Source organism: Mustela lutreola, chromosome 11 (assembly GCF_030435805.1).
Source record: "Mustela lutreola isolate mMusLut2 chromosome 11, mMusLut2.pri, whole genome shotgun sequence".
Classification (NCBI taxonomy): domain Eukaryota; kingdom Metazoa; phylum Chordata; class Mammalia; order Carnivora; family Mustelidae; genus Mustela; species Mustela lutreola.
This window is the reverse complement of record NC_081300.1, coordinates 40,792,927-40,818,307: the sequence shown is the minus strand read 5'-3', so window position 1 is coordinate 40,818,307 and position 25,381 is coordinate 40,792,927. Positions and strand designations below refer to the sequence as shown.

Sequence of the window (25,381 nt, the reverse complement as noted above, 5' to 3'; positions counted from 1 at the left end):
AGTGATCCAAAGGGGCACGTGCACCCGAATGTTTATAGCAGCAATGTCCACAATAGCCAAACTATGGAAAGAACCTAGATGTCCATCAACAGATGAATGGATCAAGAAGATGTGGTATATATACACAATGGAATACTATGCAGCCATCAAAAGAAATGAAATCTTGCCATTTGCGACAACATGGATGGAACTAGAGCGTATCATGCTTAGCGAAATAAGTCAAGCAGAGAAAGACAACTATCATATGATCTCCCTGATATGAGAAAGTGGTGATGCAACATGGGGGCTTAAGTGGGTAGGAGAAGAATCAATGAAACAAGATGGGATTGGGAGGGAGACAAACCATAAGTGACTCTTAATCTCACAAAACAAACTGAGGGTTGCTGGGGGGAGGGGGTTTGGGAGAAGGGGGTGGGATTATGGACACTGGGGAGGGTATGTGCTTTGGTGAGTGCTGTGAAGTGTGTAAACCTGGTGATTCACAGACCTGTACCCCTGGGGATAAAAATATGTTTATAAAAAATAAAAAATTTAATTAAAAAAAAAAAAAAAAAAAAACAAACGCTGGCCATAGGAGAAGCAATGATGATTCAAAGTGGTTGGACTCCATACAAAGTTTACTGATAGTCAGATGGATGAAACAGCAAAGGGAAGAGTCAGGAATTATTCCTCCGTGCTCTGCTTGTGCAAGTAGACAAATGGTATAATTCACTTAAGCAGGGATGAAGGACACACTCGTGGGTGAGAGGAGGGTGAACAGTTCCATTTTGGACACGGTATATTTGAGAAACCCATGGATGCCCAAAATGAGTATATGCATACGTGGGGCTGGAGTTCAGGTTGGGGAGTCGAGCTGGATCCATAATTTCAGACGTCACCACCACACAGGAGGTAGTTGAAGCCACGGGAATCAACTCTAACACCCAGAGAAAATGGTAGACTAAACAAAAAGAAGGCTAAGAATAGAACCACAAGGAAAAAAAAACAAACAAAACAAAACACGTTTTACAGGGTGGTTAAGGGAATCAGAGGACAGAAATGATACGAAATAGCTTCTGGAGCATAGAGGAATCCAAGAGGCACAACTCTGAAGCCACACAGAGAGGATTATGGGAAGGAGAAAACATCAAAGTGGTTTAAGAACCAGTTCGAATACAATAATCCACCGATGAGGTTCATGCTAAAAAAGTGGCCCTTGGTGATCTTTGTCAAAAGAATTTCCAAGAAGTGCTGAATAAACAGAAAGTAATATCATAGAGAAATCAAGTATAAATCTCTCAAGCCCAGTTTCAAAGAAAAAGAGATAAGCAAGGAACTAGAGGAGGACCGTCGAGGGAGTGTTTGAAGATAAAAAAAGACTTGACTAAGCATCGACTTAATGCGGGAACCTCATATGGAACTCTGGGCTGCCGGCGAGACGTTAAGTTAGAGCAGTAAACTCAAGCGTGTCAGTTCTAATTATGAACTGCGACTGTCAGGCGAGACCTCCATTAGAATCAGGCTCCATTGTGATCTTGTTACCAACTTGTTTTTCTACTATTTAATATGCAGAGTCTCTAACTAAACCGGAAGATTTTCAAGTTCAGATGATTTGGAGTTTTGGATATTTCAGAATCTGAAACGTATCTATAAATGTCATACATGGTATCTCACTGCCTGGGAAAATTATACCAGAAAAGAGAACTGAGAAGCAGCCATTTGGTGGCACTGCTACCCTATATTTTTTGCTTAGGTTGCTGCTACAGTGAAATTTCATTAAAAAACAAAATAAAAAACTCTCATTATCAAATATCGTTGATGGTATAATTTTTATCATTATAAACACGTTTTCAGAGGTCATGCAAGCTAATACGAAGAAAATTGAAGCTTAACCAAAACCAAGACTCAGCCCACAGTGCCCTGTTTCACATTCTTCTATTCTCTGTTCCTTCCTGACCATCTCCACGTGTTTGCCCAAAGCTCATTCTCACAAGGTATCAATGACTCCTTTTCCATGTCAATGATTTGCAGATTTAACTTCTCTGGTCCTGACTTTTCAACCAGCTCTGAACCCCATCTAAATGTCTCTGACTTAAATTTAGCTCTAGAATCAAAGTCATCATCACCTGTACTCATTGTACTAAAATGAGCTTACACATCCACTAAGAAATGTTGTTACCTTTTATAAAAATATACCTAAAATTAAACTGATAATTCTGAGTCCTTTTGATAAGTGTTCCTAACAGAGAACAGGTAACAATACAGATGAGTACATTATGGTGGAGAGGCCCATTAATGCTACAGCTCTGGCATCAAATAGCCAAGAACAAATATTATGAACATCTCAGTAATTTCCTTCGATATAAAATAAGAACTTACTATGAGTCAAGGACTGTTAAGGGACTAAATGTGTTTTCTGAATGGAGAAATAATTACAGGGTTCCATATGTAGGCCTATGAGGCAGAGGTGGGCAATGATTCTCCCTGATGGTGGGAGGTGGTTAAAGAGATAAAGTCAATACAAAAGATGCCTTCAATAACCAAACTGTGGAAAGAACCAAGATGCTCTTCAACAGATGAACGGATAAAGAAGATGTGGTACATATATACAATGGAATATTACGCAGCCACCAGAAAGGATGAATACCCAACTTTTGTATCAACATGAACGGGACTGGAGGAGATTATGCTGAGTGAAAGAAGTCAAGCAGAGAAAGTTAATTATCATATGGTTTTAGTTACTTGTGGAACATAAGGAATAACATGGAGGACATTAGCAGAAGGAAAGGAAAAGTGAATTGGGCTAAATCGGAGGGGGAGATGAACTGAGAGACTGTGGACTCTGAGAAACAAACTGAGGGTTTTGGAGGGGATGGGGGTGGGGGGCTAGGTGAGCCTGGTGGTGAGTATTAAGGAGGGCATGTCTTGCATGGAGCATTGCGTGAGGTGCATAAACAATGAATCTTGGAACACTGAAGAAATAAAATTAAATTAAAAAAAAAAGAATTCTTTCTAGATCCCTTCACACCAAGATACAGAAAAGACTTGATATAAAGTAATTGTCCTTAGTTATGGCCTCTGTCACTTTGACTTCATTTTTATTTTGTTACTCAAAAGCTAACAAGCTTATCATTTATGCATTTGAAATATTTATTATCCCTATTTCCAATGACTATTATCCGAGTTACCCACTGCTTCAACCACTGAGATTCTAATCCTTTATCTTCCCTGTCCCCTACATCTTCCTCTTTCACCGACCACCCACTCAGCATCACGCTGCTCCCTTTATGCCCTTCTATGCAGAAAAGCCTTCATTGGCTCTTCCTGACCAAGAGAATAAATCCCAAATCCTTAATATGGCATATGAGGGTCCCATGTCCTACTCCTCTCTTACACCCTCTCCCCACAAAAGCCTGACTTAATGTCAAGCTTCTATTGTGAAACATCATTTCTTCCATTTCAAATCAATTTTTTTACTATTTGTGGAATAATCTCCAAATGTTGCCATCTCCTTTTTTTGTCCTTAAGGCTGTTTTCCACCTCCTTAGCTAGTCCTACCATCTCTCCACTCTCTCACCCTTCTTATTCTTTAAAGTAGCAGGGAATGTGTACCTCTTTCACTAAGCCTTTCCAGTTCATCCAGACATCAGGAACGCACTTACGTACCGTAAGTATCTTTGAACAACTGTGACTATCACATTGGTGCTAATGGCATACTGGCATGTTCCTACTTATTTTTCCCATAAAAGTAGATCCAATTTCTCATAAATACTTTGAAATCATTTTGAGGGAAGAACATGACCTGTAAGAACTTTTTAAATACACATCCCCCAAAACAAGAAGCCCAGGACTAAGCACACCTCAGCGGTCTCAAGAAACACATAAGGAAAGAGAGTGGAAATACTCTTCTGACTCATCTGTCCTCCCCCACACTTTCTAAAAATATATGTATCTCTTTGATATGGTCATAGTTTATCTTGAAAACTTTTAATAAGGTTTTTTTTTTCCCTATGGTAAGTGGTCAAAGAGTCAGATAAACAAGTAGTATCTGGAAATGTACACTGAAGAGAGCGGCTGACACACTGTTATTATAATAATTTCACAACATCAAAGAGAAAGTTTGATATCATAACACTAGAGAGTGGAAGAATGATAATTAAAACAACACATCTGATTTAAAAAGTTCAATAAATGCCACCTACATAAATATTTGAATATTGACAGATAAAATACTTCTGCCTATGAAAGCTGACCAAACTAAAAATACAAATTTTAACTCCCAAATTACAAAATGACTTCATGAGAATCAGTAAAAGAAATCATGGGAGATACTCAGATAAAAACAGTCATTTTAAAAAATTACTTACCACCTTATCATCTCCAGGTGCTTCTGTGTTTGATATAATCAAGTTTTGCTGTGCTAAATCTTCAGGAAAACCTTTTTTTTTTTTTGCACCAACAACTCCACATACCAAAGTTAGCAATACAGCTGCATTAAAAAAAAAAAAAAAAAAAAAGTTTAACATATATAGAATAAAATACTCATCTTTTGTTTTTTATTACCTCAGGTACATGGGAGGAACACAAGGCCACCAAGCATGGTACCTTGAGTTACCTTGGCTTTCCTAAATTAATAGGCCATGATTTAGCTTAGACTTTAAAATTGGAATTAATTATATACATATTTTGATTATAGCTCCTTTTAAGAGTTTGAATTGTCTCTATGATGTTAAAGTATATACAATTTTGAGTTAAGTAATACATTTTCAAAAAATTCAATGATGTTTATTTAAGACAGAGACTTTAAGGAGATTTACTGATTCCCAAAAGAAAGGTTTACCTATATGAAAACACGATAGACTTTTCTCAACAGAACAGATTTATCTCCAAGTACCTTAAATAAAACTATTCTGTATTTTGTGTTAAATAAAACTATTCTGTATTTGAAAATTCTGTATTCAGAATTTTCATTCTACATCATACCTGCGGGAGGTTGAAATATGTGATAATAAAATTAGCTGTAATAATGACAATTCTTACTATGTTCTACAAGCCCCTCTAATCAAGGGTGACCAAACTGCAGCACCAAATCCAGTCCACTGCATTGTTTTTGTATGGCCCATGAGCTATGGTTTCTAAATAATTTTTAAAAATTAAAAGAAGTTTATTGCATGTGAAAATTATATGAAATTCAAATGTTAGCGTCCATAAATAAAGTTCTATTGGAACCCAGTCATGCCCATCACTGAAAAATGTTCTATGGTGGCTTTCCTACTAGAAGGGCAGATTTCATCGGTTCTAAGTGAAACCACATGGCCTGCAAAATGTAAAATACATACTAACTCTCGCCCTTTATAGAAAAAGAGTGCCAACGCCCACCCACTCTATGTGGCCCCTTGTTACCTTTCTGGTTCCATGTCCAATCCCACTCTCTCAATGCACTCCACTCCAGCCACACGGGTGTCCCTGCCATGCCTTGACTTCTCCAGGCACCCTCTTACCTAAGGTCCTTTAAGCTGACTTTCCCCTTGACTGAAAACTTTTCCCCCAGGTACTGTACTTGGCTGACTCTCACCTTTCCAAAAATCATCAAAGATAACCTTGTATGTTGGCTAACTGAGCATAATTAAAAATAAATAAACAAATATATATATATTTTTAACTAGAAAAGGAACATTTTCAGACAAAAAAAAAAAGGGCGGGGAGCGCCTGGGTGGCTCAGTGGGTTAAAGCCTCTGCTTTCAGCTCAGGTCATGATCCCGGGGTCCTGGGATAGAGCCCCGCATCAGGAATCTCTGCTCAGTGGGGAGCCTGCTTTCTCTTCTCTCTCTCTGCCTGCCTCTCTGCCTACTTGTGATCGCTGTCTGTCAAATAAATAAACAAAATATTTTTTAAAATATTAAAAAAAAAAAAGAAAGAAAGAAAGAAAGAAGAAAAGATAATCTCGTCAGCCTCAACCAAATCACCCATCGAAAGCTGCCGTCACTCACCATTATCTCCCACAATCACCACATACACTCCGCGGGACTACAGTTCCTAATTATTTTGCTCAATTTTTCCTCTACAGCATTTTGTTTCTTTATTAGCTTGCTGTCACAAAGCACAGTGTTTGTTTTTGGTTTTGTCTGTTTTGTTCACGAATGACCCCCAAGCACCTAGACAGGTGTCTGGCATATTGTAGGTCTTCAGTAGATATGTATTTTGTGGAGCTGCTGAAAATACTGAACACTGTACTATTCTAAGCTCTTCACATGCATTAACTCAATTACGGCTCAGCCCTGCCCCATAAAGCAGGCTACTCCAAATATCCCCCTTTTGCAGATGAGCAAACTGAAGCACGGTAAGTAACTCGCCCCAGGTCACATGGCTTGCAAATGATACAGCTGGTTACAGACCCAGATAGTTTGGCTCCAGAGTCTTGCTCTTAACCTCTAGTCCTATCACGGAACAAAGGAACAACCATTAACTCAGGCTGGAGGAGTGGATGGAAGAAAGGAGGGGAAAATACGATGTCATTGGGAGCTAAACAACCAGCAAGGAGGAGGTTAAAAAAAAATAAAAACTAGCAAGATACACCCCCAAAAAGAGATACTGCCATGATCCGAGTCATTCCCATAAGGCCGTGGCTAAAGGATGAGAAGAGTTCCCAGTGGCTTGTCATGGACTTTTATATGGCAGAAGTTTTAGATTGTTTTATTTAGCCCTAAAGGGGTAGTATCAGGACCAAAAATGAAAACTATGTGTTGACAGATTTGGTGCAGTCTAAGGAATTCTAAACAGCTCTGTGCAAGCATGAAATCGTATCTCAAAAAGGATCTTGCTCCTTCTCCCTGGAAATATTCCATCAGAACTCATATAATAACACAAAAGCAATTGGTAAATTGCCCACCCCTGATGGATAGTTGGACAAGATTACTTTTTAGAGGCCTTTTCTTGCACTCAGGTATTTATGATACATTTTAACTTTAAGTCAGTAAAAGGACTTACAAAATAATAATGCTATACCCAGCAGGATCGCCAGGATCGCCCATTTTCCGAGTATGACTTCTGCACTCCTGCGAGCGGCCAGGCATTGGCTTGGATGAGTACAATCACACAGATTAACTCTCACAGTTTTTGTTGTAGATTGACCTTCTCTGTCTTTTACAGTAATAGGAACACTATATTCCTGAAATTCAGCATTTTTCTGATACGAAAGACGGGCAGCTGTATCTGAAAGAAAATGAAAGAATTAGTTCTTTAATGGACATTTATTTCTCCCTTAGCATTTGTTTTGCCGCACTTGTTTCTACACATAGTATTCTTAAGGGACCACCTGCCACACGAAAATGAATTAAAATGGAGAACTACCTTCAACCTTTCTCAGCACTAATATTACCATGTATGCTCACTGTAACTTTTTACAAGAGAGGCTGAGAGATATAATTTGACCTTGGAGTGATCCAGTAGCATTTCAGCAATATTTAATATTCCCTTGTCTTTCTCTTATTTACAAACCAGTGATGGTAGATGGACCCTTGACAGACACCTCAAGCATTTTTCTATGGTACCAGTTTATGGTACTCATAAAGAATTAATGCAAAAAGTCTGTCTTAAGTTGACATTCTCTTATTCATTTACTTTCTGGTAACTGTCCATTATCTTTGCACATAAGGTAACTTTTCAAAGTACAATAAACACTGTTAAAATGCCTTCGCTCTAGGGGTGGCTCAGTGAGTTGGGTCTCTGCCTTCAGCTCAGATCATGATCTCAGGGTCCTGGGATCAAACCCTGCATTGGTTCCCCCTGTTTCTCTGCCTGCCTCTCAGCCTACTTGTGGTCTCTCTCTCTCTCTGTCAAATAAATAAATAAAATCTTTAAAAAAAAAAAAAAGCTTTCCCTCTAGAAGTGGTCTCAATACCAGAAAGCTAATTAATGTCACGCAGGCCAGAAATAAGCTTTACATAAAAACGGATGTATCTGATTCATAACAATACATTTTTATCAACTATGCTATATCCCCAATAGCCTTGATACCTATTTTAATGACTTCATTATCAACTGACCAAGAGCTCTGTGCACTTTCAATTGCCAATTACAACCTTCCAAGTTTTGCAGTAAGTGAAATGACACAGGTGCACAATGCCCATTCTGGAAGCCATCTGTAACTTCTAAACCTTTCTTTCTTTTTTTTTTTTTTTAATTTTTATTTTTTTTAAAGATTTTTATTTATTTATTTGACAGAGAGAGATCACAAGTAGGCAGAGAGGCAGGCAGAGAGAGGAAGGGAAGCAGGCTCCCTGCTGAGCAGAGAGCCCGATGCCGGGACTGGATCCCAGGACCCTGGGATCATGACCTGAGCCGAAGGCAGAGGCTTAACCCACTGAGCCACCCAGGCGCCCTATAACTTCTAAACCTTTCTTAAATGCACTGTTACAGCTGATAAAAACTGCAAAAATTTCTGGCTGCACCTCAGATGTAAAGCTCCCCAAAGGCATGTGAATTACTACTAAGGTTTAGGTGGAACCCTCCCAGATCCTGGTGCGGCTAGAGTAAAATCTTTCAAATTCCTCTCCTCCCTCAAGACCACAAGCTCCGCTGGAGTCACGTCTCGTTTATTCGTACTAATGCAGCAGCCTGTGACGTCCTTGCCACTCCGCTCTGCCCTCTTCATACCGTCGCGCCACCAACGCCAACTTGTTAAGACATAAATCTGGGCACAGCACTCCTTCCTGGCAAACTTCCCAGTGCACATCTGCTGTGTGTACAAAACTCAGGCCCCTCACGACCAGATTCCATTCATCCTCCCACTCGGTCTTTTGGCATTTTTGCTAAAACCGAAACACTTAACAACACTGATTTACTGAATCCCCCAGCATTTTCCTTCTTTTGTGCATATGTATTAACCTGTTATCGATTAGACAAACAGTCCTTAAGCTGTTGGTATCTACTAAGCACTGGGTTACATGCTGGAAATGCACAGATGAATCATAAACATCCTGAGAGACTCAGATGAATCATAAACATCCTGAGAGACTCATGTATTGGAGGAGAAAGGTAAACAGATGATAATACAGCATGAAAGGAGCTATCATAAAGGTAGAAAAGGTCATGATGCTACTTCTGCTTTAAGAAAGACTTCATAGCTCTGAGCATCTGAGCCGGGGCCATGTCTGTCTTGTTAATCTCTGCACATATCTGCAGGGTCGGAACAGGGCATGGTGGATGGGAGATGCTCCCCAGGTATCATGAGTTACTACTGAACTATGACATGCGAAGGGGTAGTCTAGGCAGAAGGGATAGCCTACACCAAAAGTCCACCTGCATGAAAGAGCATGACTCAGTAACAAAACAGCAGTGAAGGGTGGCTGAAATATAGAATACTGCCCCCCCCCCCCCAGAAACCACCATCACAGGATGGTGGCTGTTCTGGGGCTCCAACGTCATGACGTCATGCCTCTGTCCATATCCCAACATGTTTCCTTCTAGAATACTAGAGAGTGCTTGCCTCCTACACCCAGTATCCTCCTTTCTAGAGTTCACTTACACTAAAATTTATTTTTTTTTAAGATTTTATTTATTTATTTGACAGACAGAGATCACAAGTGGGCAGAGAGGCAGGCAGAGAGAGAGAGAGAGGAGGAAGTAGGCTCCCCGCTAAGCAGAGAGTCCAATGCAGGGTTCAGTCCCAGAACCCTGAGACCATGATCTGAGCTGAAGGCAGAAGCTTTAACCCACTGAGCCATCCAGGCACCCCCCAAAATTTAAACTGCCCGTCTCTATTCCACCTCACCTCACTGCTCACTGCTGTCACTTTAAAAATACGCCAGGGGCATCTGGGTGACTCAGTTGGCTAAGCATCTCACTTGACTTTGGCTTGGGTCGTGATCTCAGGTTCATGAGATTGAGGTCTGCCTGATTCTCTCTCTCCCTCTATCCTTCCCCCACCCACCCTCTCTCAAAAAAAAAAAAAAAAAACCAAAAACCAAAAGACAAACAAAAAAAAAAAACACGAAAAAAAACTTTCTTAATGATAAGCTGCAATATTTTAATAAAGTTTTTTGTCTGTTATAAACATAAATTTTGCCTTCATAAAAATTATTATTTCTTTCACTTTATATGCAATATATAACACAGACCCCCTATAATATTTGTAAAAGATTTAGTCTCCTCAAATATATTAATGAGAATATTACAGTAAACAAGGAAATCCACTTATTTTATAGCATATAAATCATTACTTTTTATTAAATATTTTTGGGGCGCCTGAGTGGCTCAGCCAGTTAAGTGTCTGACACTTGGTTTTCGCTCAGGTCATGATCTCATGGGTCTGCTTGAAGATTCTGCCCCTCTGCTCTCCACCCGCTTGCTCACATGCCCCCACACACTCCCCTCCCCCTCTCTCTCAAATAAATAATTAAAGGTAAACAAGTAAATAAATACCATTAACTCTGGTGAGGGTCCACATTCTGTTCGTTTCTGGAGAAGTGTTCGCCAAGCTGAAATAAAATGGAGCACCGTGGATAGGTTCGTCAGGATCGACAGCCGAAATGTCGGTGTACTTCATCTTTGGTTTGCAAACTGTTACGTAACTCTGAAGTATTTCTGGTGGGTTATCATTCATATCTTCAATGTTAACTGCGAGTGTTCCAGTACATGATCTACCATCTGGGAAGAAAGATAAAAGGTTCAGTGTCGCTTTTTGCCTTCTTCTACAGTTTCCCAATAAAATGAATTAACGACACTCTATATATGATATATGTTTTCTTAAATAAGTGATGATTACAGAAAATGGGAAATAAGAATGTAGAAGGATAAATGAAACCTACAGATCATCTAAAATGAGAACCGCCATTGATAATATCAGCCACAACTGCCAATAACCCTTATGCCAGGATTATTACCAAACACTAAAAATCAGTGTGTGAATTGCAAATTCTGTGTTTTGGGACGGCTTCCTTCTGGTACGGATGTGAATGAACATTAAAAGGTTACAGAAAGTTATTCTAATCCTGATACATATTTAAGCCACTTAGAGAGATTTTTTTAAAAATATCTGATGTTTGGGTTCCCTAACTCAGGAATCTGATTCAGTGTGTCTAAGTCATGTCTGCAAAATGATTTTTTTAAGGACCCAAAGTTAATTATTATTATTATTATTATTATTATTCTAACTGAATTAGAGTATCATTCTAATTATGAGTTATTCTAATATTCTAATATGAAGCTGGGGTTAAGAACCTCTGGGTTGTTTTAAGGAACAGCATTCAAGGAAAGGATCACTTTGACCTAATAATCAGTTGAGTTTCTCAAAGATTCTATTTAAAGAGATACAGAAGAGTCTAGTGAGGCCATTTCACCTAAGCCTAGACTTGAGTGTCATCTTTGCGCTTCAACATGGATCTATAAACAATTGAGATCCCACCATGCTGAGGATACAAAGATAAGTAAGACCTGGTTTACATTACAAGGTTCACCCTTGTTAGATAATTAAGAGAAATAAGAATAGCCTTCAAAGTAATTTCTAACAACTCCAAATATTTATCAAAAAAAGTCTGCAAAAGAAGAACTGCAATATATTCTCCAATTCCTTTCTAAAATATCATATTAAAACTTTAAAAAAAAAAAAGAAAGAAAGAAAAGAAAACTTTTTTTTTTCCTTACCTTGGTCTATTGCCAGAACTGTAATGTTATACACGTCATTTCCGGGAGTCATGGCCTCCCGGTCCAGGATTTTGGAGGTCATGATTGACCCTGAAATCTCATCAACGGTGATCCATCCTTTAGGATCATGCAATTTTTTGTACCTATTAATATAAAATAAAAAGTCTTCAGGAATATAAAACATATTAAAGTAAGTTACTATCTTAATTATTACAAATACATTATTCCTACATAGTTATAGAATTCTTTGTACCTTAAGGGGCTACCACTGTTAGTTTCAGGGTCATACGCCTTATAGCCATTGACCTTTGACCCCACTGCTGAGTTCTCTTTAATCCGTACATATTGGGCTGCAGGGCTGCATTCAGGCCCCTCATCCTGATCCCTCACGTGAACTGTGACAAGGGCTCGGTTCATGGTTGCCATTCTGAGTGCAACATCTCTAGTAAACGGAGCTTCATTGTTTACTCCAATTTCCAGGATCACTTGGTGGCTTTCTTCATAATTCAGTGGCTTTTTAAAAAAGCACATGGATATCAGCATCAGTGTAAAATACATACATTACTTCAAATAACAAGTGACCTTCTGTAAATATGAACAGGGCCGCATAAATTCTATGTTCCCATTCAATCAATATTGACTTTTACCCTTTTCTAAAGAGAGAGGTGATTCTTCACAAAGCCTTTAGCAAGAGTGGTCTGGAAGTTTCTGCAGATGGTCTTATGGAGTTACAGAAAAATAATTGCTGAAATACTTCTATAGTTTATTCTTACAAAGGAAAATTATTCTGAACCTGGAGATAATGGGAAAACAAAACAAAACAAAACAAAAAAGTGTTCTTCACAGACCTGTACCCCTGGGGATAAAAATATATGTTTATAAAAAATAAAAAATTTAAAAAAAAAAAAAAAAAAGTGTTCTTACGGCCCTGCTTTAGAGCACCGAAGGACCAGTGTAAGGGGCATCTAACTCCAGGAGAATGCAATTTTGCTTGACTTACTGCTTCCTATTGCCTATGTTCCTCTCCTTAACCACCGCACTATAATCCCTCTGCTATACGATACTGCTTAACTGGTTTATCAGCCTCTAAAAATAGTTAATGAATCTGTTGATTAAAATTAAATTTTAGACAGCAAATCAAGCAAAGCCCGTAAAAACACTATTTCACATTGTTTTGCAAACTTAAAGCATTTTTTTTCTTTCTCTTTCTACTTATTAAAACCATCATCGGCTGACCATTGAAAGATCAAAACGGAAGAGTCAAATTTTTATTTTAAACCGTTCCCCATACCTAGCTATTATCAAGCTGAGATACTGATAAGTCCACTAGGCAGTCAAGGAAATTTCTAAATCTTAGAATCCATGAAATGTATGTGAAACTCTTTTTTATTTTTTATGAACATTCCAGAAAATGGAGAGTCAAGAGGGGAAAAAGAATTAATATGTTTATCTATTACTAATGAACACTATCTCACAAATGACATGTGTCTGTATGATCATGCAGAGAATAAGAGCATCTGCTGGCAGTGAGACTTGCATAGAAATTCACAAAACAGCTGCTGCTCTGAGGAGGTGTAGTTATTCCAGCCAGGACCCCTTGCTAAAGCCTTAGAAGTGCTTTATGTAATTTTTTGAGGCTTACACTGGATATTGCTTTCGAGGCTTAAAACTCTGCAAGATTGGAAATCTGGTGGGATGAAATCAGTGATTAATGAAAAAACAGCAATTCTCTTCCACTACAAGTTAGCTTTATGTGTTAACTAATTTTTTTTTAAAAAGCTCAAAAATATCCTATATCTGCACTGAAATATTAATGGCTCCCTAGAATATGAAGTACTGCTCTGTCGTGGAACCTCTACGTTGAGAATGGCCGAGAATAATACCTTCTTCACTCAAGCCCACGTGCACTACTTGTTAGAAAGGAAATGCTGGGATGGAAAGATTACCCAGGCTTGAGCTCAAGACTGCATCAACTCATGCTCTACAGTTTCAGAAAAGGTATCCAATATGGAAAATTGTAACACTAGGCCCACGAACATGTAAGACTTCTAAAAACAGAATAATAATACAGTTAACCAAGTGTTTTCATTTTCATTGTTATAATGGAATAGCTACTACGGAGGAAGAGAGAAGTAATTTTTTTTTAATGTTTTATAGATAATACAGAGGCTAACTTTCCAAAATCACATAGCTACACAAAGCAATTTAACCTAGTACTTAAGAGCAGGTACTTGCAATCAAAGAGACCCAGGTTCAAATCTTGTCCTATTACACCCTAGCTGTGCCATTTCAGCTAAGTTTCTTAATCTCTCTGAGACTAAGTTTTGTCTCCTGCACAACTGTGATAAGAATAACATTAAACACTATAAGCCCACAGTGAGTGCTTTCCACTATAGGTTATGAGAAACTCTCAGGCTGTCATACAGGCAACTGAAAGAAGAAAGTGATGTTATGTTTTGTTAACAGTTAATATAATTCAATAATGGGAGACACCAACTAACAAGGCAATGTTTGGAAGCTTTGTTCAGATAAAAGAAGTATATTTGAGCAATCTTTGGTTTAACTTAACTTACTGATTATTTAATTCTTTTTGGTTTAAAGGGATGAATAAAGTTCATTCCTCATTGTATAAGTAGCCTACGTGAGAGAATGATAGATTTCAGAATGCCTTGATTATACAATGTTTGATTTTAAACTTTAAAAAAAAAAAAACTTTATTTGTTTGAGAGAGAGAGAGCACACATGTGAGTGAGCACAAGAAGCAGGGAGGTACAGAGGGAGAGGGAGAAGCAGACTCCCCACCACTCTGGGGCTTGATTCCCTTCCAGGGACTCTGGAATCATGACCTGAGCTGAAGGCAGATACTTAACCTTCTGAGCCACCCAGATGCTTCCAGTGTTTGATTTTAAAATAGAAGATGCCTCATCAAAGTTAGAAAGCACTTAAAGATACAACTTGAGTATACAAACACAAATCTTTAGCACAGAAAGGAATAAAACATCTTTAAAGACCACTGTGGCCACCAAAGGAACTGTGTAAGGAATTCAAGTTTTCTAAGGGTTTACATAAAATATGGAAAGGGAAATATACCACGGAAAATGCAAATTTTATTGTCCAAAATGTTAGAGATTATTATGAATGGCTTAAAGAAAGAGAGAAGGTAAAATTATCAAGGATCTAATAATGTCAGAGGAAGGAGATAATTTAAAAAAAGTAAACTCACAGAAGTAGAAATTAATTCAAGTTCCAAAAAATGACCCCATGTGTGACTAAAATCATTGTTTTATCAAGCCAAGTAACCCCAGTATGGAAAAGAAGAGAGCAAGGGGAACATGACCTAGGGGTCCCCAGTGGTTCTGAGGAAGATTCTGCATCAAGAGCATCTGAATTTACTGGCTCCATCACCTCCCATCTGTAGGAAAAGGGCGCAAGTCACTTCTTGTGACTCAGCCTCCTCATCTAGAAATGGGGAAGAATGAGAGGAACAACCACATTTCAAAGGTTTGAAATAACCTTTGAACGACCATCATTTCAAAGGTTAAAAATAAATCTTTTGAATCTAGTATTTTTGTTTTGTTTACAATTTCAGAATTTGGGAAAAGAAGCGAAATAAATTATTATCATAAGCCAAGCCTAATACTGCCATAAAAAATTAACAGAAGTGGTGGGGGCGGGGGGCTGGATGTCTCAGTGGGTTAAGCCTCTCCCTTCAGCTCAGGTCATGATCTCAGGTTCCTGGGATGGAGACCCATATCAGGCTCTCTGCTCAGTGGGGAGCCTGCTTCTCTCTCTCTCTCTCTCTACCCCCCCCCCACCGCTTGTGATCTCTGTCTGTTAAATAAATAAATAAAATCTTTAAAAAAAAAAAAAACTTAACAGAAATTGTGCAAAAGAAAACTGTATCTTTTTTTAATTGTGAGAAAAAGGGTAATAATAATATCTTGTCTTAAAAGGGATATGACAACCAGCTATAATCTACCTATGCACTTAGCCTCATTCCCTGTGACAGACATGAAAGGTGACCAGTACTTGAAAACTGCTTTTAAATGTCTAAAAGCATTTCCTAGATATAAGAACTACGATGTAATTATAGAATATAAATGTGACTACCTTATATTTAAAGATAATGGGAATAAATGCATAAAAATTTTATTGGGGGGATTTTCTTTATTCTTCATATGTGAAATTAACTTAAACTGAACCAGAGACAAAAAAATAAAGTATGACCGTCTAATTGCTCTCCCTCCTGGGGAATCTCGAGATGGTACCCAAAAGCTGTTCACCAGAAATAAAACAGATGTTTATTAGTCACACAGAGTAAGAAATATTCTAGGATACAGGCTATAATTTCTGAAAATATTTGGAAACATTTTTCTTAATGTCTCTGTAATCAACACCCCTTGAGGGAAAAAATGCACTCTGAATATGGAAAACAAAATAGAACATGTTAATATAATTATGAATTTTTTTAAGAATACATTCTTTTGAGAAAGTATACTAAAATTCATTTTGTATTGGTCAAAAAAACTCTCAATAAATATTTAATTCTAGTGTTACTTAAATTTTGCCTTCTGAAACAAGATAAAATCCCTGAGACTTAAAAAGTAACAAAAATGGGGCACCTGGGTGGCTCAATGGATTAAGCCTTTGCTTTTGGCTCAGGTCATGATCTCAGGATCCTGGGATCAAGCCCCACATTGGGCTCTCTGCTCAGTGGGGAGTCTGCTTCCCTTCCTCTTTCTCTGCCTACCTCTCTGCCTGCTTGTGATCTCTCCCTCTCTGTCAAATAAATTAATAAAATCTTTAAAACAAAAAATAGCAAAAATGGGTCTTTAGTAATGGACTTAAATGAGAGAGAACAGAGGAGCAGGCTTCTAATCAAGCAGCAGATTCGGAGAACTCTAAAAGGTCCGAGCTTGGGTCTTTAACGTGAACTACTGCATAATCTATTCATCTCAGATCTCAAACTATTTCTTTGACTTATTTCTAGAAAGAAGTCAAGGTGGGAGTGAGGGGTGCATAGACGAGGTGTCCAGGAGAAATCTTTTATGGAACATCTATTGCCAATCATCAATTTTGAGACAAATGCCTGCACTATGTAGTTGTGTACAACTTTGGAAATTGACGCATGGCGGCTCTTTTTACAATGATACACCACAGACCCTCAGCCTACCCAACTTCAGCTGCATCTGTGGTGGACATGCCCCCATGTATGCTCAAGCACACAAAGATTCAGCTCTTCAGATTCAAAGTTCGCTCCAAAGCCAGGGTTCTCTCCCCCTATGAGGCCCAGGGAAGCTCAGAAGTGCAGGAGAGCTGAGGTTCCCTGGAGGCAACCTTCAACCGGTGAGGGACATGGATATCAACAAAGGCAGTTGATGGATAAGCTCCAGGTACCACATTTTCAGGAGATAATTCTGAAGTACATTTTCATGGTTCGTTACAGGACCGAACATCCAAGGTGACTACGTCAATAATGCAGACTTGATTGACTTTTTATTCTTTCCTGTCTTTCTTTTCCATTTTTACTCTGGCTTCCTGGGATCCACTTTCTAAATATTTCCCTCCACTGGGTTCCTTGTCTTGGGTGCTGCCTTCTGGAGAGTCCAAATGAAGACTGGATGGAGGTGAACCAATAAGGAGGAAAAACAATCAGTACCATCTGCTTACTTTCTTTCCTACGACTATCAGCTGTAAAGTTTTGTTTTTCTTAAGTAGTCGGTTTCAGTCCTCAACTTGAGCAGATCACATTAGAGAAAACTGAAATATATAGAGATTTGATGTTGAGAGCAATTTGGAACAAATACATTTGACTATTCACATCTGGGTAGAACTTGCTGAGGCTTATTCCATAATCTCTGGATATTTTTACAAAGGAAAAAATTATAAATAGATATTTATGTATCCAAGTCTCCACCATTACTGTTGTTGGCAGGAAAGGAGCCTTTGATTAATGGATGACTCCTTTACCTGACTATATGGCAATTTTCTTTTTTGTTTTGGGTATGAATTTAAAACCAACCATCCTTCCCAAATAGGGCCTTTTCTGCCATCATAACCTGGAGTCTAGAATAAAACAATGCAACCAAAAATACTATATATAAAATAAAGAGCAAATTCCTTCAGTGCTGTCTGATACAACACTATTTCACCCTCAGTACCACCTATAAAGGATCAGATACAACCAGGCATATGCCAGAGAGAGAGAGAATAAAAAGAATATGGGTTTCTAAATTGTATCATGCAAAGAATAAAGGAATCAGGAACATTTACCAGAGAGAAGATAAGTTTCAAAAGAACAAAGCAATCTTTTCAAAAGAATTCTATTTCTTTTAAGAGAGATGGAACCCAGACCATTAGAGACAGAACCAGGGGATATAAAGAGAATAATTTGGGCACAGTAGAAGTAAGGACTTCTGAGAATCAAAGCTTTCCAAATATGGAATCAGCTGCCAATGGAGATATGGAGATCCTTAGAATTGAGAATGTCCAAGCATAAGCTTGGTGACTAATGACTGGCAATAAAATTATAGAAGAAAGACAGCATTAGATGGGAACAGCTGGACTAAACAGACTAAGCTCTATTCCAACTTCTGGAGTCTTTGATCTGAAACTCTTTAGTTGATTAAACCATTAGTTGAATGAATTAGATTGGAGTTGTCAATTATTCATTATTACTGTACCTTTACAACATACAAAACGCCTTCGTTAGTTTCTTTGTCTGTGCTGATTTTGAAATGTCCATTTTCATTGCCCTTCAAAATGGTAAAATTGGCTCTCCAATTGGCAGTGTTAATTAAGTCCTTATCTTCTACTGGTATTCTCAATATCTCCACATTGTAAGCATTTTCCTCTACTGATGCTTCGTACTGAAACAGAAGAAAACTCATTAAAAACTTACTTTATAAAAAGAACTCTACAAAGGAAGTAAAATATTTCTTCCACTCTAAGAATACTGGTTCTTATAGTTTTTATCTAGTTTATTTAAAGCCATGAATTACAAGGACTGTTGTTTCATTAAGGATTATCCTTGAAATGAAAGAACATGATAAATGAAGATGAATGTTACCTGCTCTTATTAGAAGGAGGCAATATAAATACTGCTACGAATAAATAAAAGAGAATTATATGTCAGCTATTTAAACTTTAATTTTATTCATAAAAAACAAACATACATCAAAGCATGATATATATTTTGTTAATTCATATTAAATAACAAATGACAGTTGACAAGTGGAGGCATATTCTGAATTTATATACTTACGGTATTTTGTTTGAAAGTCGGTGCATTGTCATTTGAATCTTTTACTGTGATCATACAAGTTGATGTACTCATCAGTCCAAAAAACTGACCATCCATGTCTTGTACTTTCATTATCAGTGAGTACTTTTCTACAGTCTGAAAACAAAGCAAGTATTTAATTAGTTTTGAAAACATATGCTTTGACTTACAAATGAAACCTCAAGTGTACACTCTTCTCTCTGTGCCTATCTATGCTTTTATTGGATTCTGTATTTGTGTACACTTTAATAAATTAGAAGACAGGGAGAAGCTGAAAAGGTAAATATGGCTTAAGTTACAAAAAGCCATACTAAGAATTTAGATTTACACTTAAGTAGCAAGATAATTAGGAAAAGTTTTGTGGGACTCCTAGGGGGAGCACAAAATAAGAACATCTGAATTTTAGAAAGAAGCTTCTTCAAGATTTAGTATCATTTGTGGTAAACTGAGCTGAAAACCAAAGAAATTATCTAAGACAGCTGATCCAAATCTGAGGTAGTAGTTGTGAAGACAGAGAGAAAGAGTGACAGGCAAGTTCCTTGGGAGTTAGCATTCAGTAGGATGTAATGGTAGGTTCCGTATAAAACATAAGAGAAGAGAGAAAGTTGAGTATGATGTTCAGCCATCCTACTGAGACAGGCAGAGGGAGTGTATCATCAACTGTCACGTAGCAAATGCTGGAGAGCTCGTTCTCTACTGAGGTGAACAAAGTTAGCAAGGAGAGCCAAAAGGAATGAGCTGTGTTTGGCACATACTGGATTTTATGCACCTACAGGAAATGTAGGGAGACAGGTTCAGAAGGCACTTGGATGTATGGCCCCATACCTACAGGAAAGCTCACAGCCATATATGGAAAGCTCACAGCCGAAATACCAATCGGGGGGCCAATAATATGTAGATGGTCATTGAAATTGTAGCAGGAATCAGACTATCTAGGAGAGGGTAAGGGAAGAACTGAGGATAGTAGGAACAGCGGCAGCATTTCAAGAATAGGGTAAGTAAGAACACTAAGCTATGCGTACTAAAATGGAAAGATCAGGGAAATCGGAAAAAGAACCAGGAAAGAGAAGAGTTCTATTAGGTGCCAACAATAGACAGGGGCTCCAGGCAATGGGTGGACATCGCCATTAGGAAGTCCCCATGGACTTCAGTGAGGAGAGTTTTTGCAACTGGTGTGGTGATGATGAAACGAACTCACTACTTTACGACACAATTACTTCTGTTGCCTTTCCCTTCTCTCCTACTATCCAGTAGCCACTCCTTTTTTTGTTTTGTTTTCACTTTTTGACTTTACTCATTTTCAATTTCCTGCTCTCTCTTCCTCCGGTGTTCATTTTGCTTATCCCCCTTCCACACTGGAAACCAACATTCTCACCCTGAAATGCTCCTCCTTTAGGCCCCAATGTCTGATACCCTGCTTTTTCTTCCTCTAAATGCACTGGGGTTTTTGCTTGTTTTTATAAACTCCCTTGTTCATTTCTTCATTTTCTGTGTTGTTCTCACAACACACTTTGAGGCTGCTCCCCGAAAAATCCAGTTGGCCTTTTTTTGATCAGGAAAACGGACCTGGGTTTGACCACAGATGTGTACCTCACAAGCTGTGTACCCTCAAATTATTTAATTTTTCTAAGCCTCATTTCTCCACCTGCAAAAAATGAGGGAAGATGCTTGTATTTGCTTGATTATTACATAGACTACCTATCCCACATACACAAAAACACATGCATATTGACCCTACAAACTTGCCCATTTGTTATTACCATCCTGTGCTTTCTCACATAGAATGTCCGGACCACAAACAAAAATAAAAATAATAACCAACAGAACCTTTATACTACTTTTGATTTCTTTTCATGGGTTCTCACCATCCCCTCCCTTTTTCTTTGGCATCAAATTACACTGATTTCTTCTGTACATTATCTCTCCATGTCATACTGAGCTCTCTATTTGTGTTAATCAGGTTATAGTGGGAACCACGGAGGTGTGGTAATCAAGCTCTTTAGTGCACATGAAATCGATTTATCTGCCTCAGTCAGTAATTCAGGGCTTTGAGTTAAACATAGGCTGACAATATAGACAGAGCAACAATAACAAAAATCAGATGATTCAGAGCAGTAATTTGATTCAGGAGAATCACTATGACTGTCACATTTGTCCTCTATAGATTGGATGGAACACCTATCCAGTCAAGCAAGGAAATTATAGACCACATAGAATTAGGTATAAAGAATTTGAACTTAAAGTGCTCCCTACCTGACAACATGCCAGTACTATTATCCAACCAGTGTGACAGGTTTCCTAATAATCCATCAACTTAATATCAACTAATTCATTCCTCTTAAGAAGCACCCATCAACAATAACTGGACAGAGGTCAGTCTATGATCTAAACTCATGCAACAAGCAAAATTAATTGTCCTACATGAGCACTGAAGCCTTTACTGAGCTGGAACCAACTAGTCACATACAGGAATAGAGTAGTAGTTAACAATAGCAACTTTCATAAGAAATATATGTTGTTCCTACTCCTACTAAGCAACAATTGATCTGCAATAATCCTATGGCTTCTCTTACCTAAGAAAATAGAAGTAATATTTTTAAAAAACAAAAACAAAAATACACATAACAAGACCAGGAATTCTGATGTCTAGAAACACCTAGGACCATGGGAGAGCCAACTGCAGTAAATGGGGTAGGAATCTCGAGCCCCAGTAAAATGATGTTCCACGGAGTGGAAAGCTACCTCTCGGTCCAGATAATGCGAGGTTATGGTGATGACACCTGTGCTGGGATGCACAGCGAAGATCCCTGGGGACCTCGGGCTCTGCTCCAAAATGCTATACTTCAGGCGTGTATGCATGGTGTCTGGTTCATCTCTGTCTGTGGCACAAACCACTCCCACCGTAGTACCTACATGTTAAAAAGGGAAAAAAAAAGAGCCTTTAATTTCAAGAACTACAAAACATATTTAGGAGTCCTTATATTTTTCAAATTTTAACAATGATATTGGCAATCTAATTTTAAGTGCATTTCTTATCTGAGCTATTCCATCTTTAGAGAGCACCAATGAAGAGGACTTCAGGTTTATAATGTAAAACCCTATGATGCTGGGAATCAAAGTGCACTTTTACTCTGTTCACTGTTAAAAATGTTTGACAGTAAATTATTAAAAACTTATTTAAATGGCAATCAAGAATATTTTCAAAATGGGGTACCTGGGTGGCTCAGTCTTTAGGCGTCTGCATTCTGCTCAGGTCATGATCCCAGGGTCTTGGGATCAAGCCCCGCATCAGGCTCCCGGCTCAGTGGGGAGCCTGCTTCTCCCTCTCCCACTGTCCCCCGCCCCACTCATGCTCTCTCTCTCTCTCTCTCAAATAAAATCTTTTTAAAAAAGAAGAATTTCAACACATATTTCCACACACTTCAAGAACAAATCTAGCTGGAGAGAGAAACCATTCGATTTCCTACATAAATTAAATTTTTAAATTTAATTTCTGATTAATAGATAAATCAAACTGACTTGGCATATAATTGTATAAATGGCCAAGCTGACCTTTCACAGTGTAATCTCTATTCTCTGATGTTTTTTACTGGTCTCTTACGTGTCTCGTTCTTTCTCACCCACTAAGCATCAACACCTCATTGCCCTCAGCCCCACTTAATCCTTAGGAAGGGATTTCGTACTATTCACCCTTCAGGAGGAATTTAAGTCAACTGCTTCTTCAGTTGGAACTATTAATACTTGTCATCTGTACGGAACGTAAGAAAATTGTTCTGGTAAAGGATTACAGCTATCAAAGCATACAAAGAGGTGGTATTGTATAGTGCTAAGGACAGTGTTCCAGTGCCCATGAAAATATAATACATAGATCCACTTTGCCTATAGCCCTGTATGTAAGACTGACCTGGGGAAAAATACATAGACAGATACAGTCACATATATACATATCACACACATATACGATTTGTTGAAATAAAAACCAATTAATGTAAGGAAATATTAGTTTTAAATAATTTTTCACTATATGTCCTTAAAATTTGCATATATGTGTGTGTATGTATAAATAAATGTATATATATATACATACATATAAAAATAGTACAGAATATCCAATTACCTATTTATAAATAATGACAAGATTTTTGCAGCAGATCCATACAAAGACATGAAGTAATCATCTTATGATAAGAAAACAAATGCTGTTTATCCATGTTTGCATAGAAAAAGTTTCTAATCTTTGTAAGGCAGAATACGTTCTTCTTGAAATTTTACTGACAGGACACAAACACTATTTTAATTCTCTGGGTAAGAACTGCATTACTTACACAGAAAAATCTTCCTAAAATATTGACTTCAAAAGTCCTCTTCATGAGTGCTATACTTAAGTATTAGTTGAGCACCCTTCGTCCAAACCTCTGTGTGTGAGTTAAGACAAAGTCAAGGAACACCTAATAGTTCAGAGTATCACAGCCCAAACTGCCTCAAACCTTCTCATGTGAGAGGCTTCAAGTGCCTTAGATGAATCAAGACATCAAAGAATTTGTCCTTGATTCTTATCTGTCACTATCATAGAGAACAGAATCCTCGAGAAAGACTTGGCAACCAATAATCTCTCTTTACAAAAAAAAGAAAATAGTACCAGAGTCATTGTCACTGTGAAGCTAAAAATATTATATGTCATCTAATGTAATTAACTCCTTTTACAGCTCAGAGAGCTCAAAGGGACTTCCACCATTTCCCACAGTGAGTTAATAACAGACCCCAAATCGAAAACTAGGTTTTTTAAACTCCAAACCAACAATTTTTATTTTTTATTTTTAATTGTACTATATGAGTAATAAAGAGATTAACATCTATGACATCAAATTATCAAAGTAAAATATAAAGAGGAATAGCAGATATAAAAATCTAGTGAAGATCTAAGTAACTACTTGAAACTTAATAGGCAAGTTAGCAAAGTCATCCTTTATGAATGAGTCCACATTCTTTCAACTTTATTGTGAATGGTTATTTCCATATTGTGAATCTCAGAAGACATCATAATGCCACATTTGAAGGGCCAACTAGCCTGAATACTTTGGTTTTCCATGTGTCTGAACAAGTGTTTAGAACACGTGATGTTAACTGTCTCTAAAGTTACCCTGTATTCATTCTAAATTGGAAGTAGTATAGTAGTAGTTTTAAGAAAGGAGATAATATAAATAAGAGCTTTAAAAAATTGTGTTTTCAGTAGGTGTTATTTAATACCTTCCTAAATAAAACCTAATAAAAATATTGATACTAATTTTAATTTTATTGTGACTTTTTTCTGTATGTCTTCTCTTGGAGGTGATAATAATGATAAGCCCACAAAATGACAAAGTGAAATAAGGTATATAAACTAAATATAATTCAAAGCTTAAATAACTGTTATCTGTTTTTATAATTAATTGGTATCGTATTGACAACACGAGATTCCTGTACTACCCTGTGGGTTACACTCTGTTTGGATATGATAGGATTCATATTTTCTGGGAAATAGATACTGGTTCCGTATCATCCCAAGATAATCTGGTCTTGGGTAAAAAAAAACCCAACGTCTCAAAAAATGTAGACAAAAATATTTAATATAATACATTTTACTTTTTAAATTTCCCTTATGCAAGGGAAACAAAGGCAAAAATGAACTATTGGGACTTCATCAAGATAAAAAGCTTTTGTACAACAAAGGAAACAGTCAATAAAACCAAAAGATGAAAGACAGAATGGGAGAAGATATTTGCAAATGTCTTATCAGATAAAAGGCTAGTATCCAAAATCTATAAAGAACTTATCAAACTCAACATCCAAAGAACAAATAACCCAATCAAGAAATGGGTAGAAGACATGAACAGACACCTCTGCAAAGAAGACATCCAAATGGCCAACAGACATATGAAAAAGTGTCCAACATCACTCAGCAACAGGGAAATACAAATTAAAACCACAATGAGATACCACCTTACACTGGTTAGAATGGCTAACATTTACAAGTCAAGAAATGGCATATTGGCAAGGATGCAGAGAAAGGGAAACCCTCTCACACCACTGGTAAGAATGCAAGCTGGTTAGCCACTCTGGAGAACATTATGGAGGTCCCTCAAAAAGTTGAAAATAGGGGCACCTCGGTGGCTTAGTCGGTTAAATGTCTGTCCTCAGCTCTCAAGTCATGATCCCAGGGTCCTGGAATCAAGTCCCACACTGGGCTCCCTGCTCACTGGGGAGTCACCCCTTCTCCCCCGCTCATGCTCTCTCTCAAATAAATAAATAAATATTTTTTTTAAATGTTGAAAATAGAGCTGCCCTATAATCCAGCAATGGCACTACTAGTTATTTATCCCAAAGATATAAATGTAGTGATCCAAAGGGGTACCTGCACCCCAATGTTTATAGCAGCAATGTCCACAATTGCCAAACTATGGAAAGAGTCCAGATGTCCATCAATAGACGAATGGATAA

General features: G+C 37.7%; 1 protein-coding gene across 2 annotated transcripts in view; it reads right to left on the bottom strand.

Annotated features, from left to right (window-relative positions):
* DSC3 (desmocollin 3) overlaps window positions 1-25,381 on the bottom strand; it is a 49,926-nt gene that overhangs the window by 7,106 nt on the left and 17,439 nt on the right. For both annotated transcript variants that reach the window (XM_059140268.1, XM_059140269.1), the window contains exons 7-14: window positions 21,647-21,813; window positions 18,887-19,021; window positions 18,306-18,491; window positions 11,876-12,135; window positions 11,623-11,765; window positions 10,402-10,626; window positions 6,967-7,191; window positions 4,347-4,468 (exon numbers count right to left, since the gene is read on the bottom strand). In XM_059140268.1, the coding sequence (XP_058996251.1) occupies window positions 4,347-4,468; window positions 6,967-7,191; window positions 10,402-10,626; window positions 11,623-11,765; window positions 11,876-12,135; window positions 18,306-18,491; window positions 18,887-19,021; window positions 21,647-21,813 (1,463 nt within the window). The remainder of the gene's footprint in view (window positions 1-4,346; window positions 4,469-6,966; window positions 7,192-10,401; window positions 10,627-11,622; window positions 11,766-11,875; window positions 12,136-18,305; window positions 18,492-18,886; window positions 19,022-21,646; window positions 21,814-25,381) is intronic.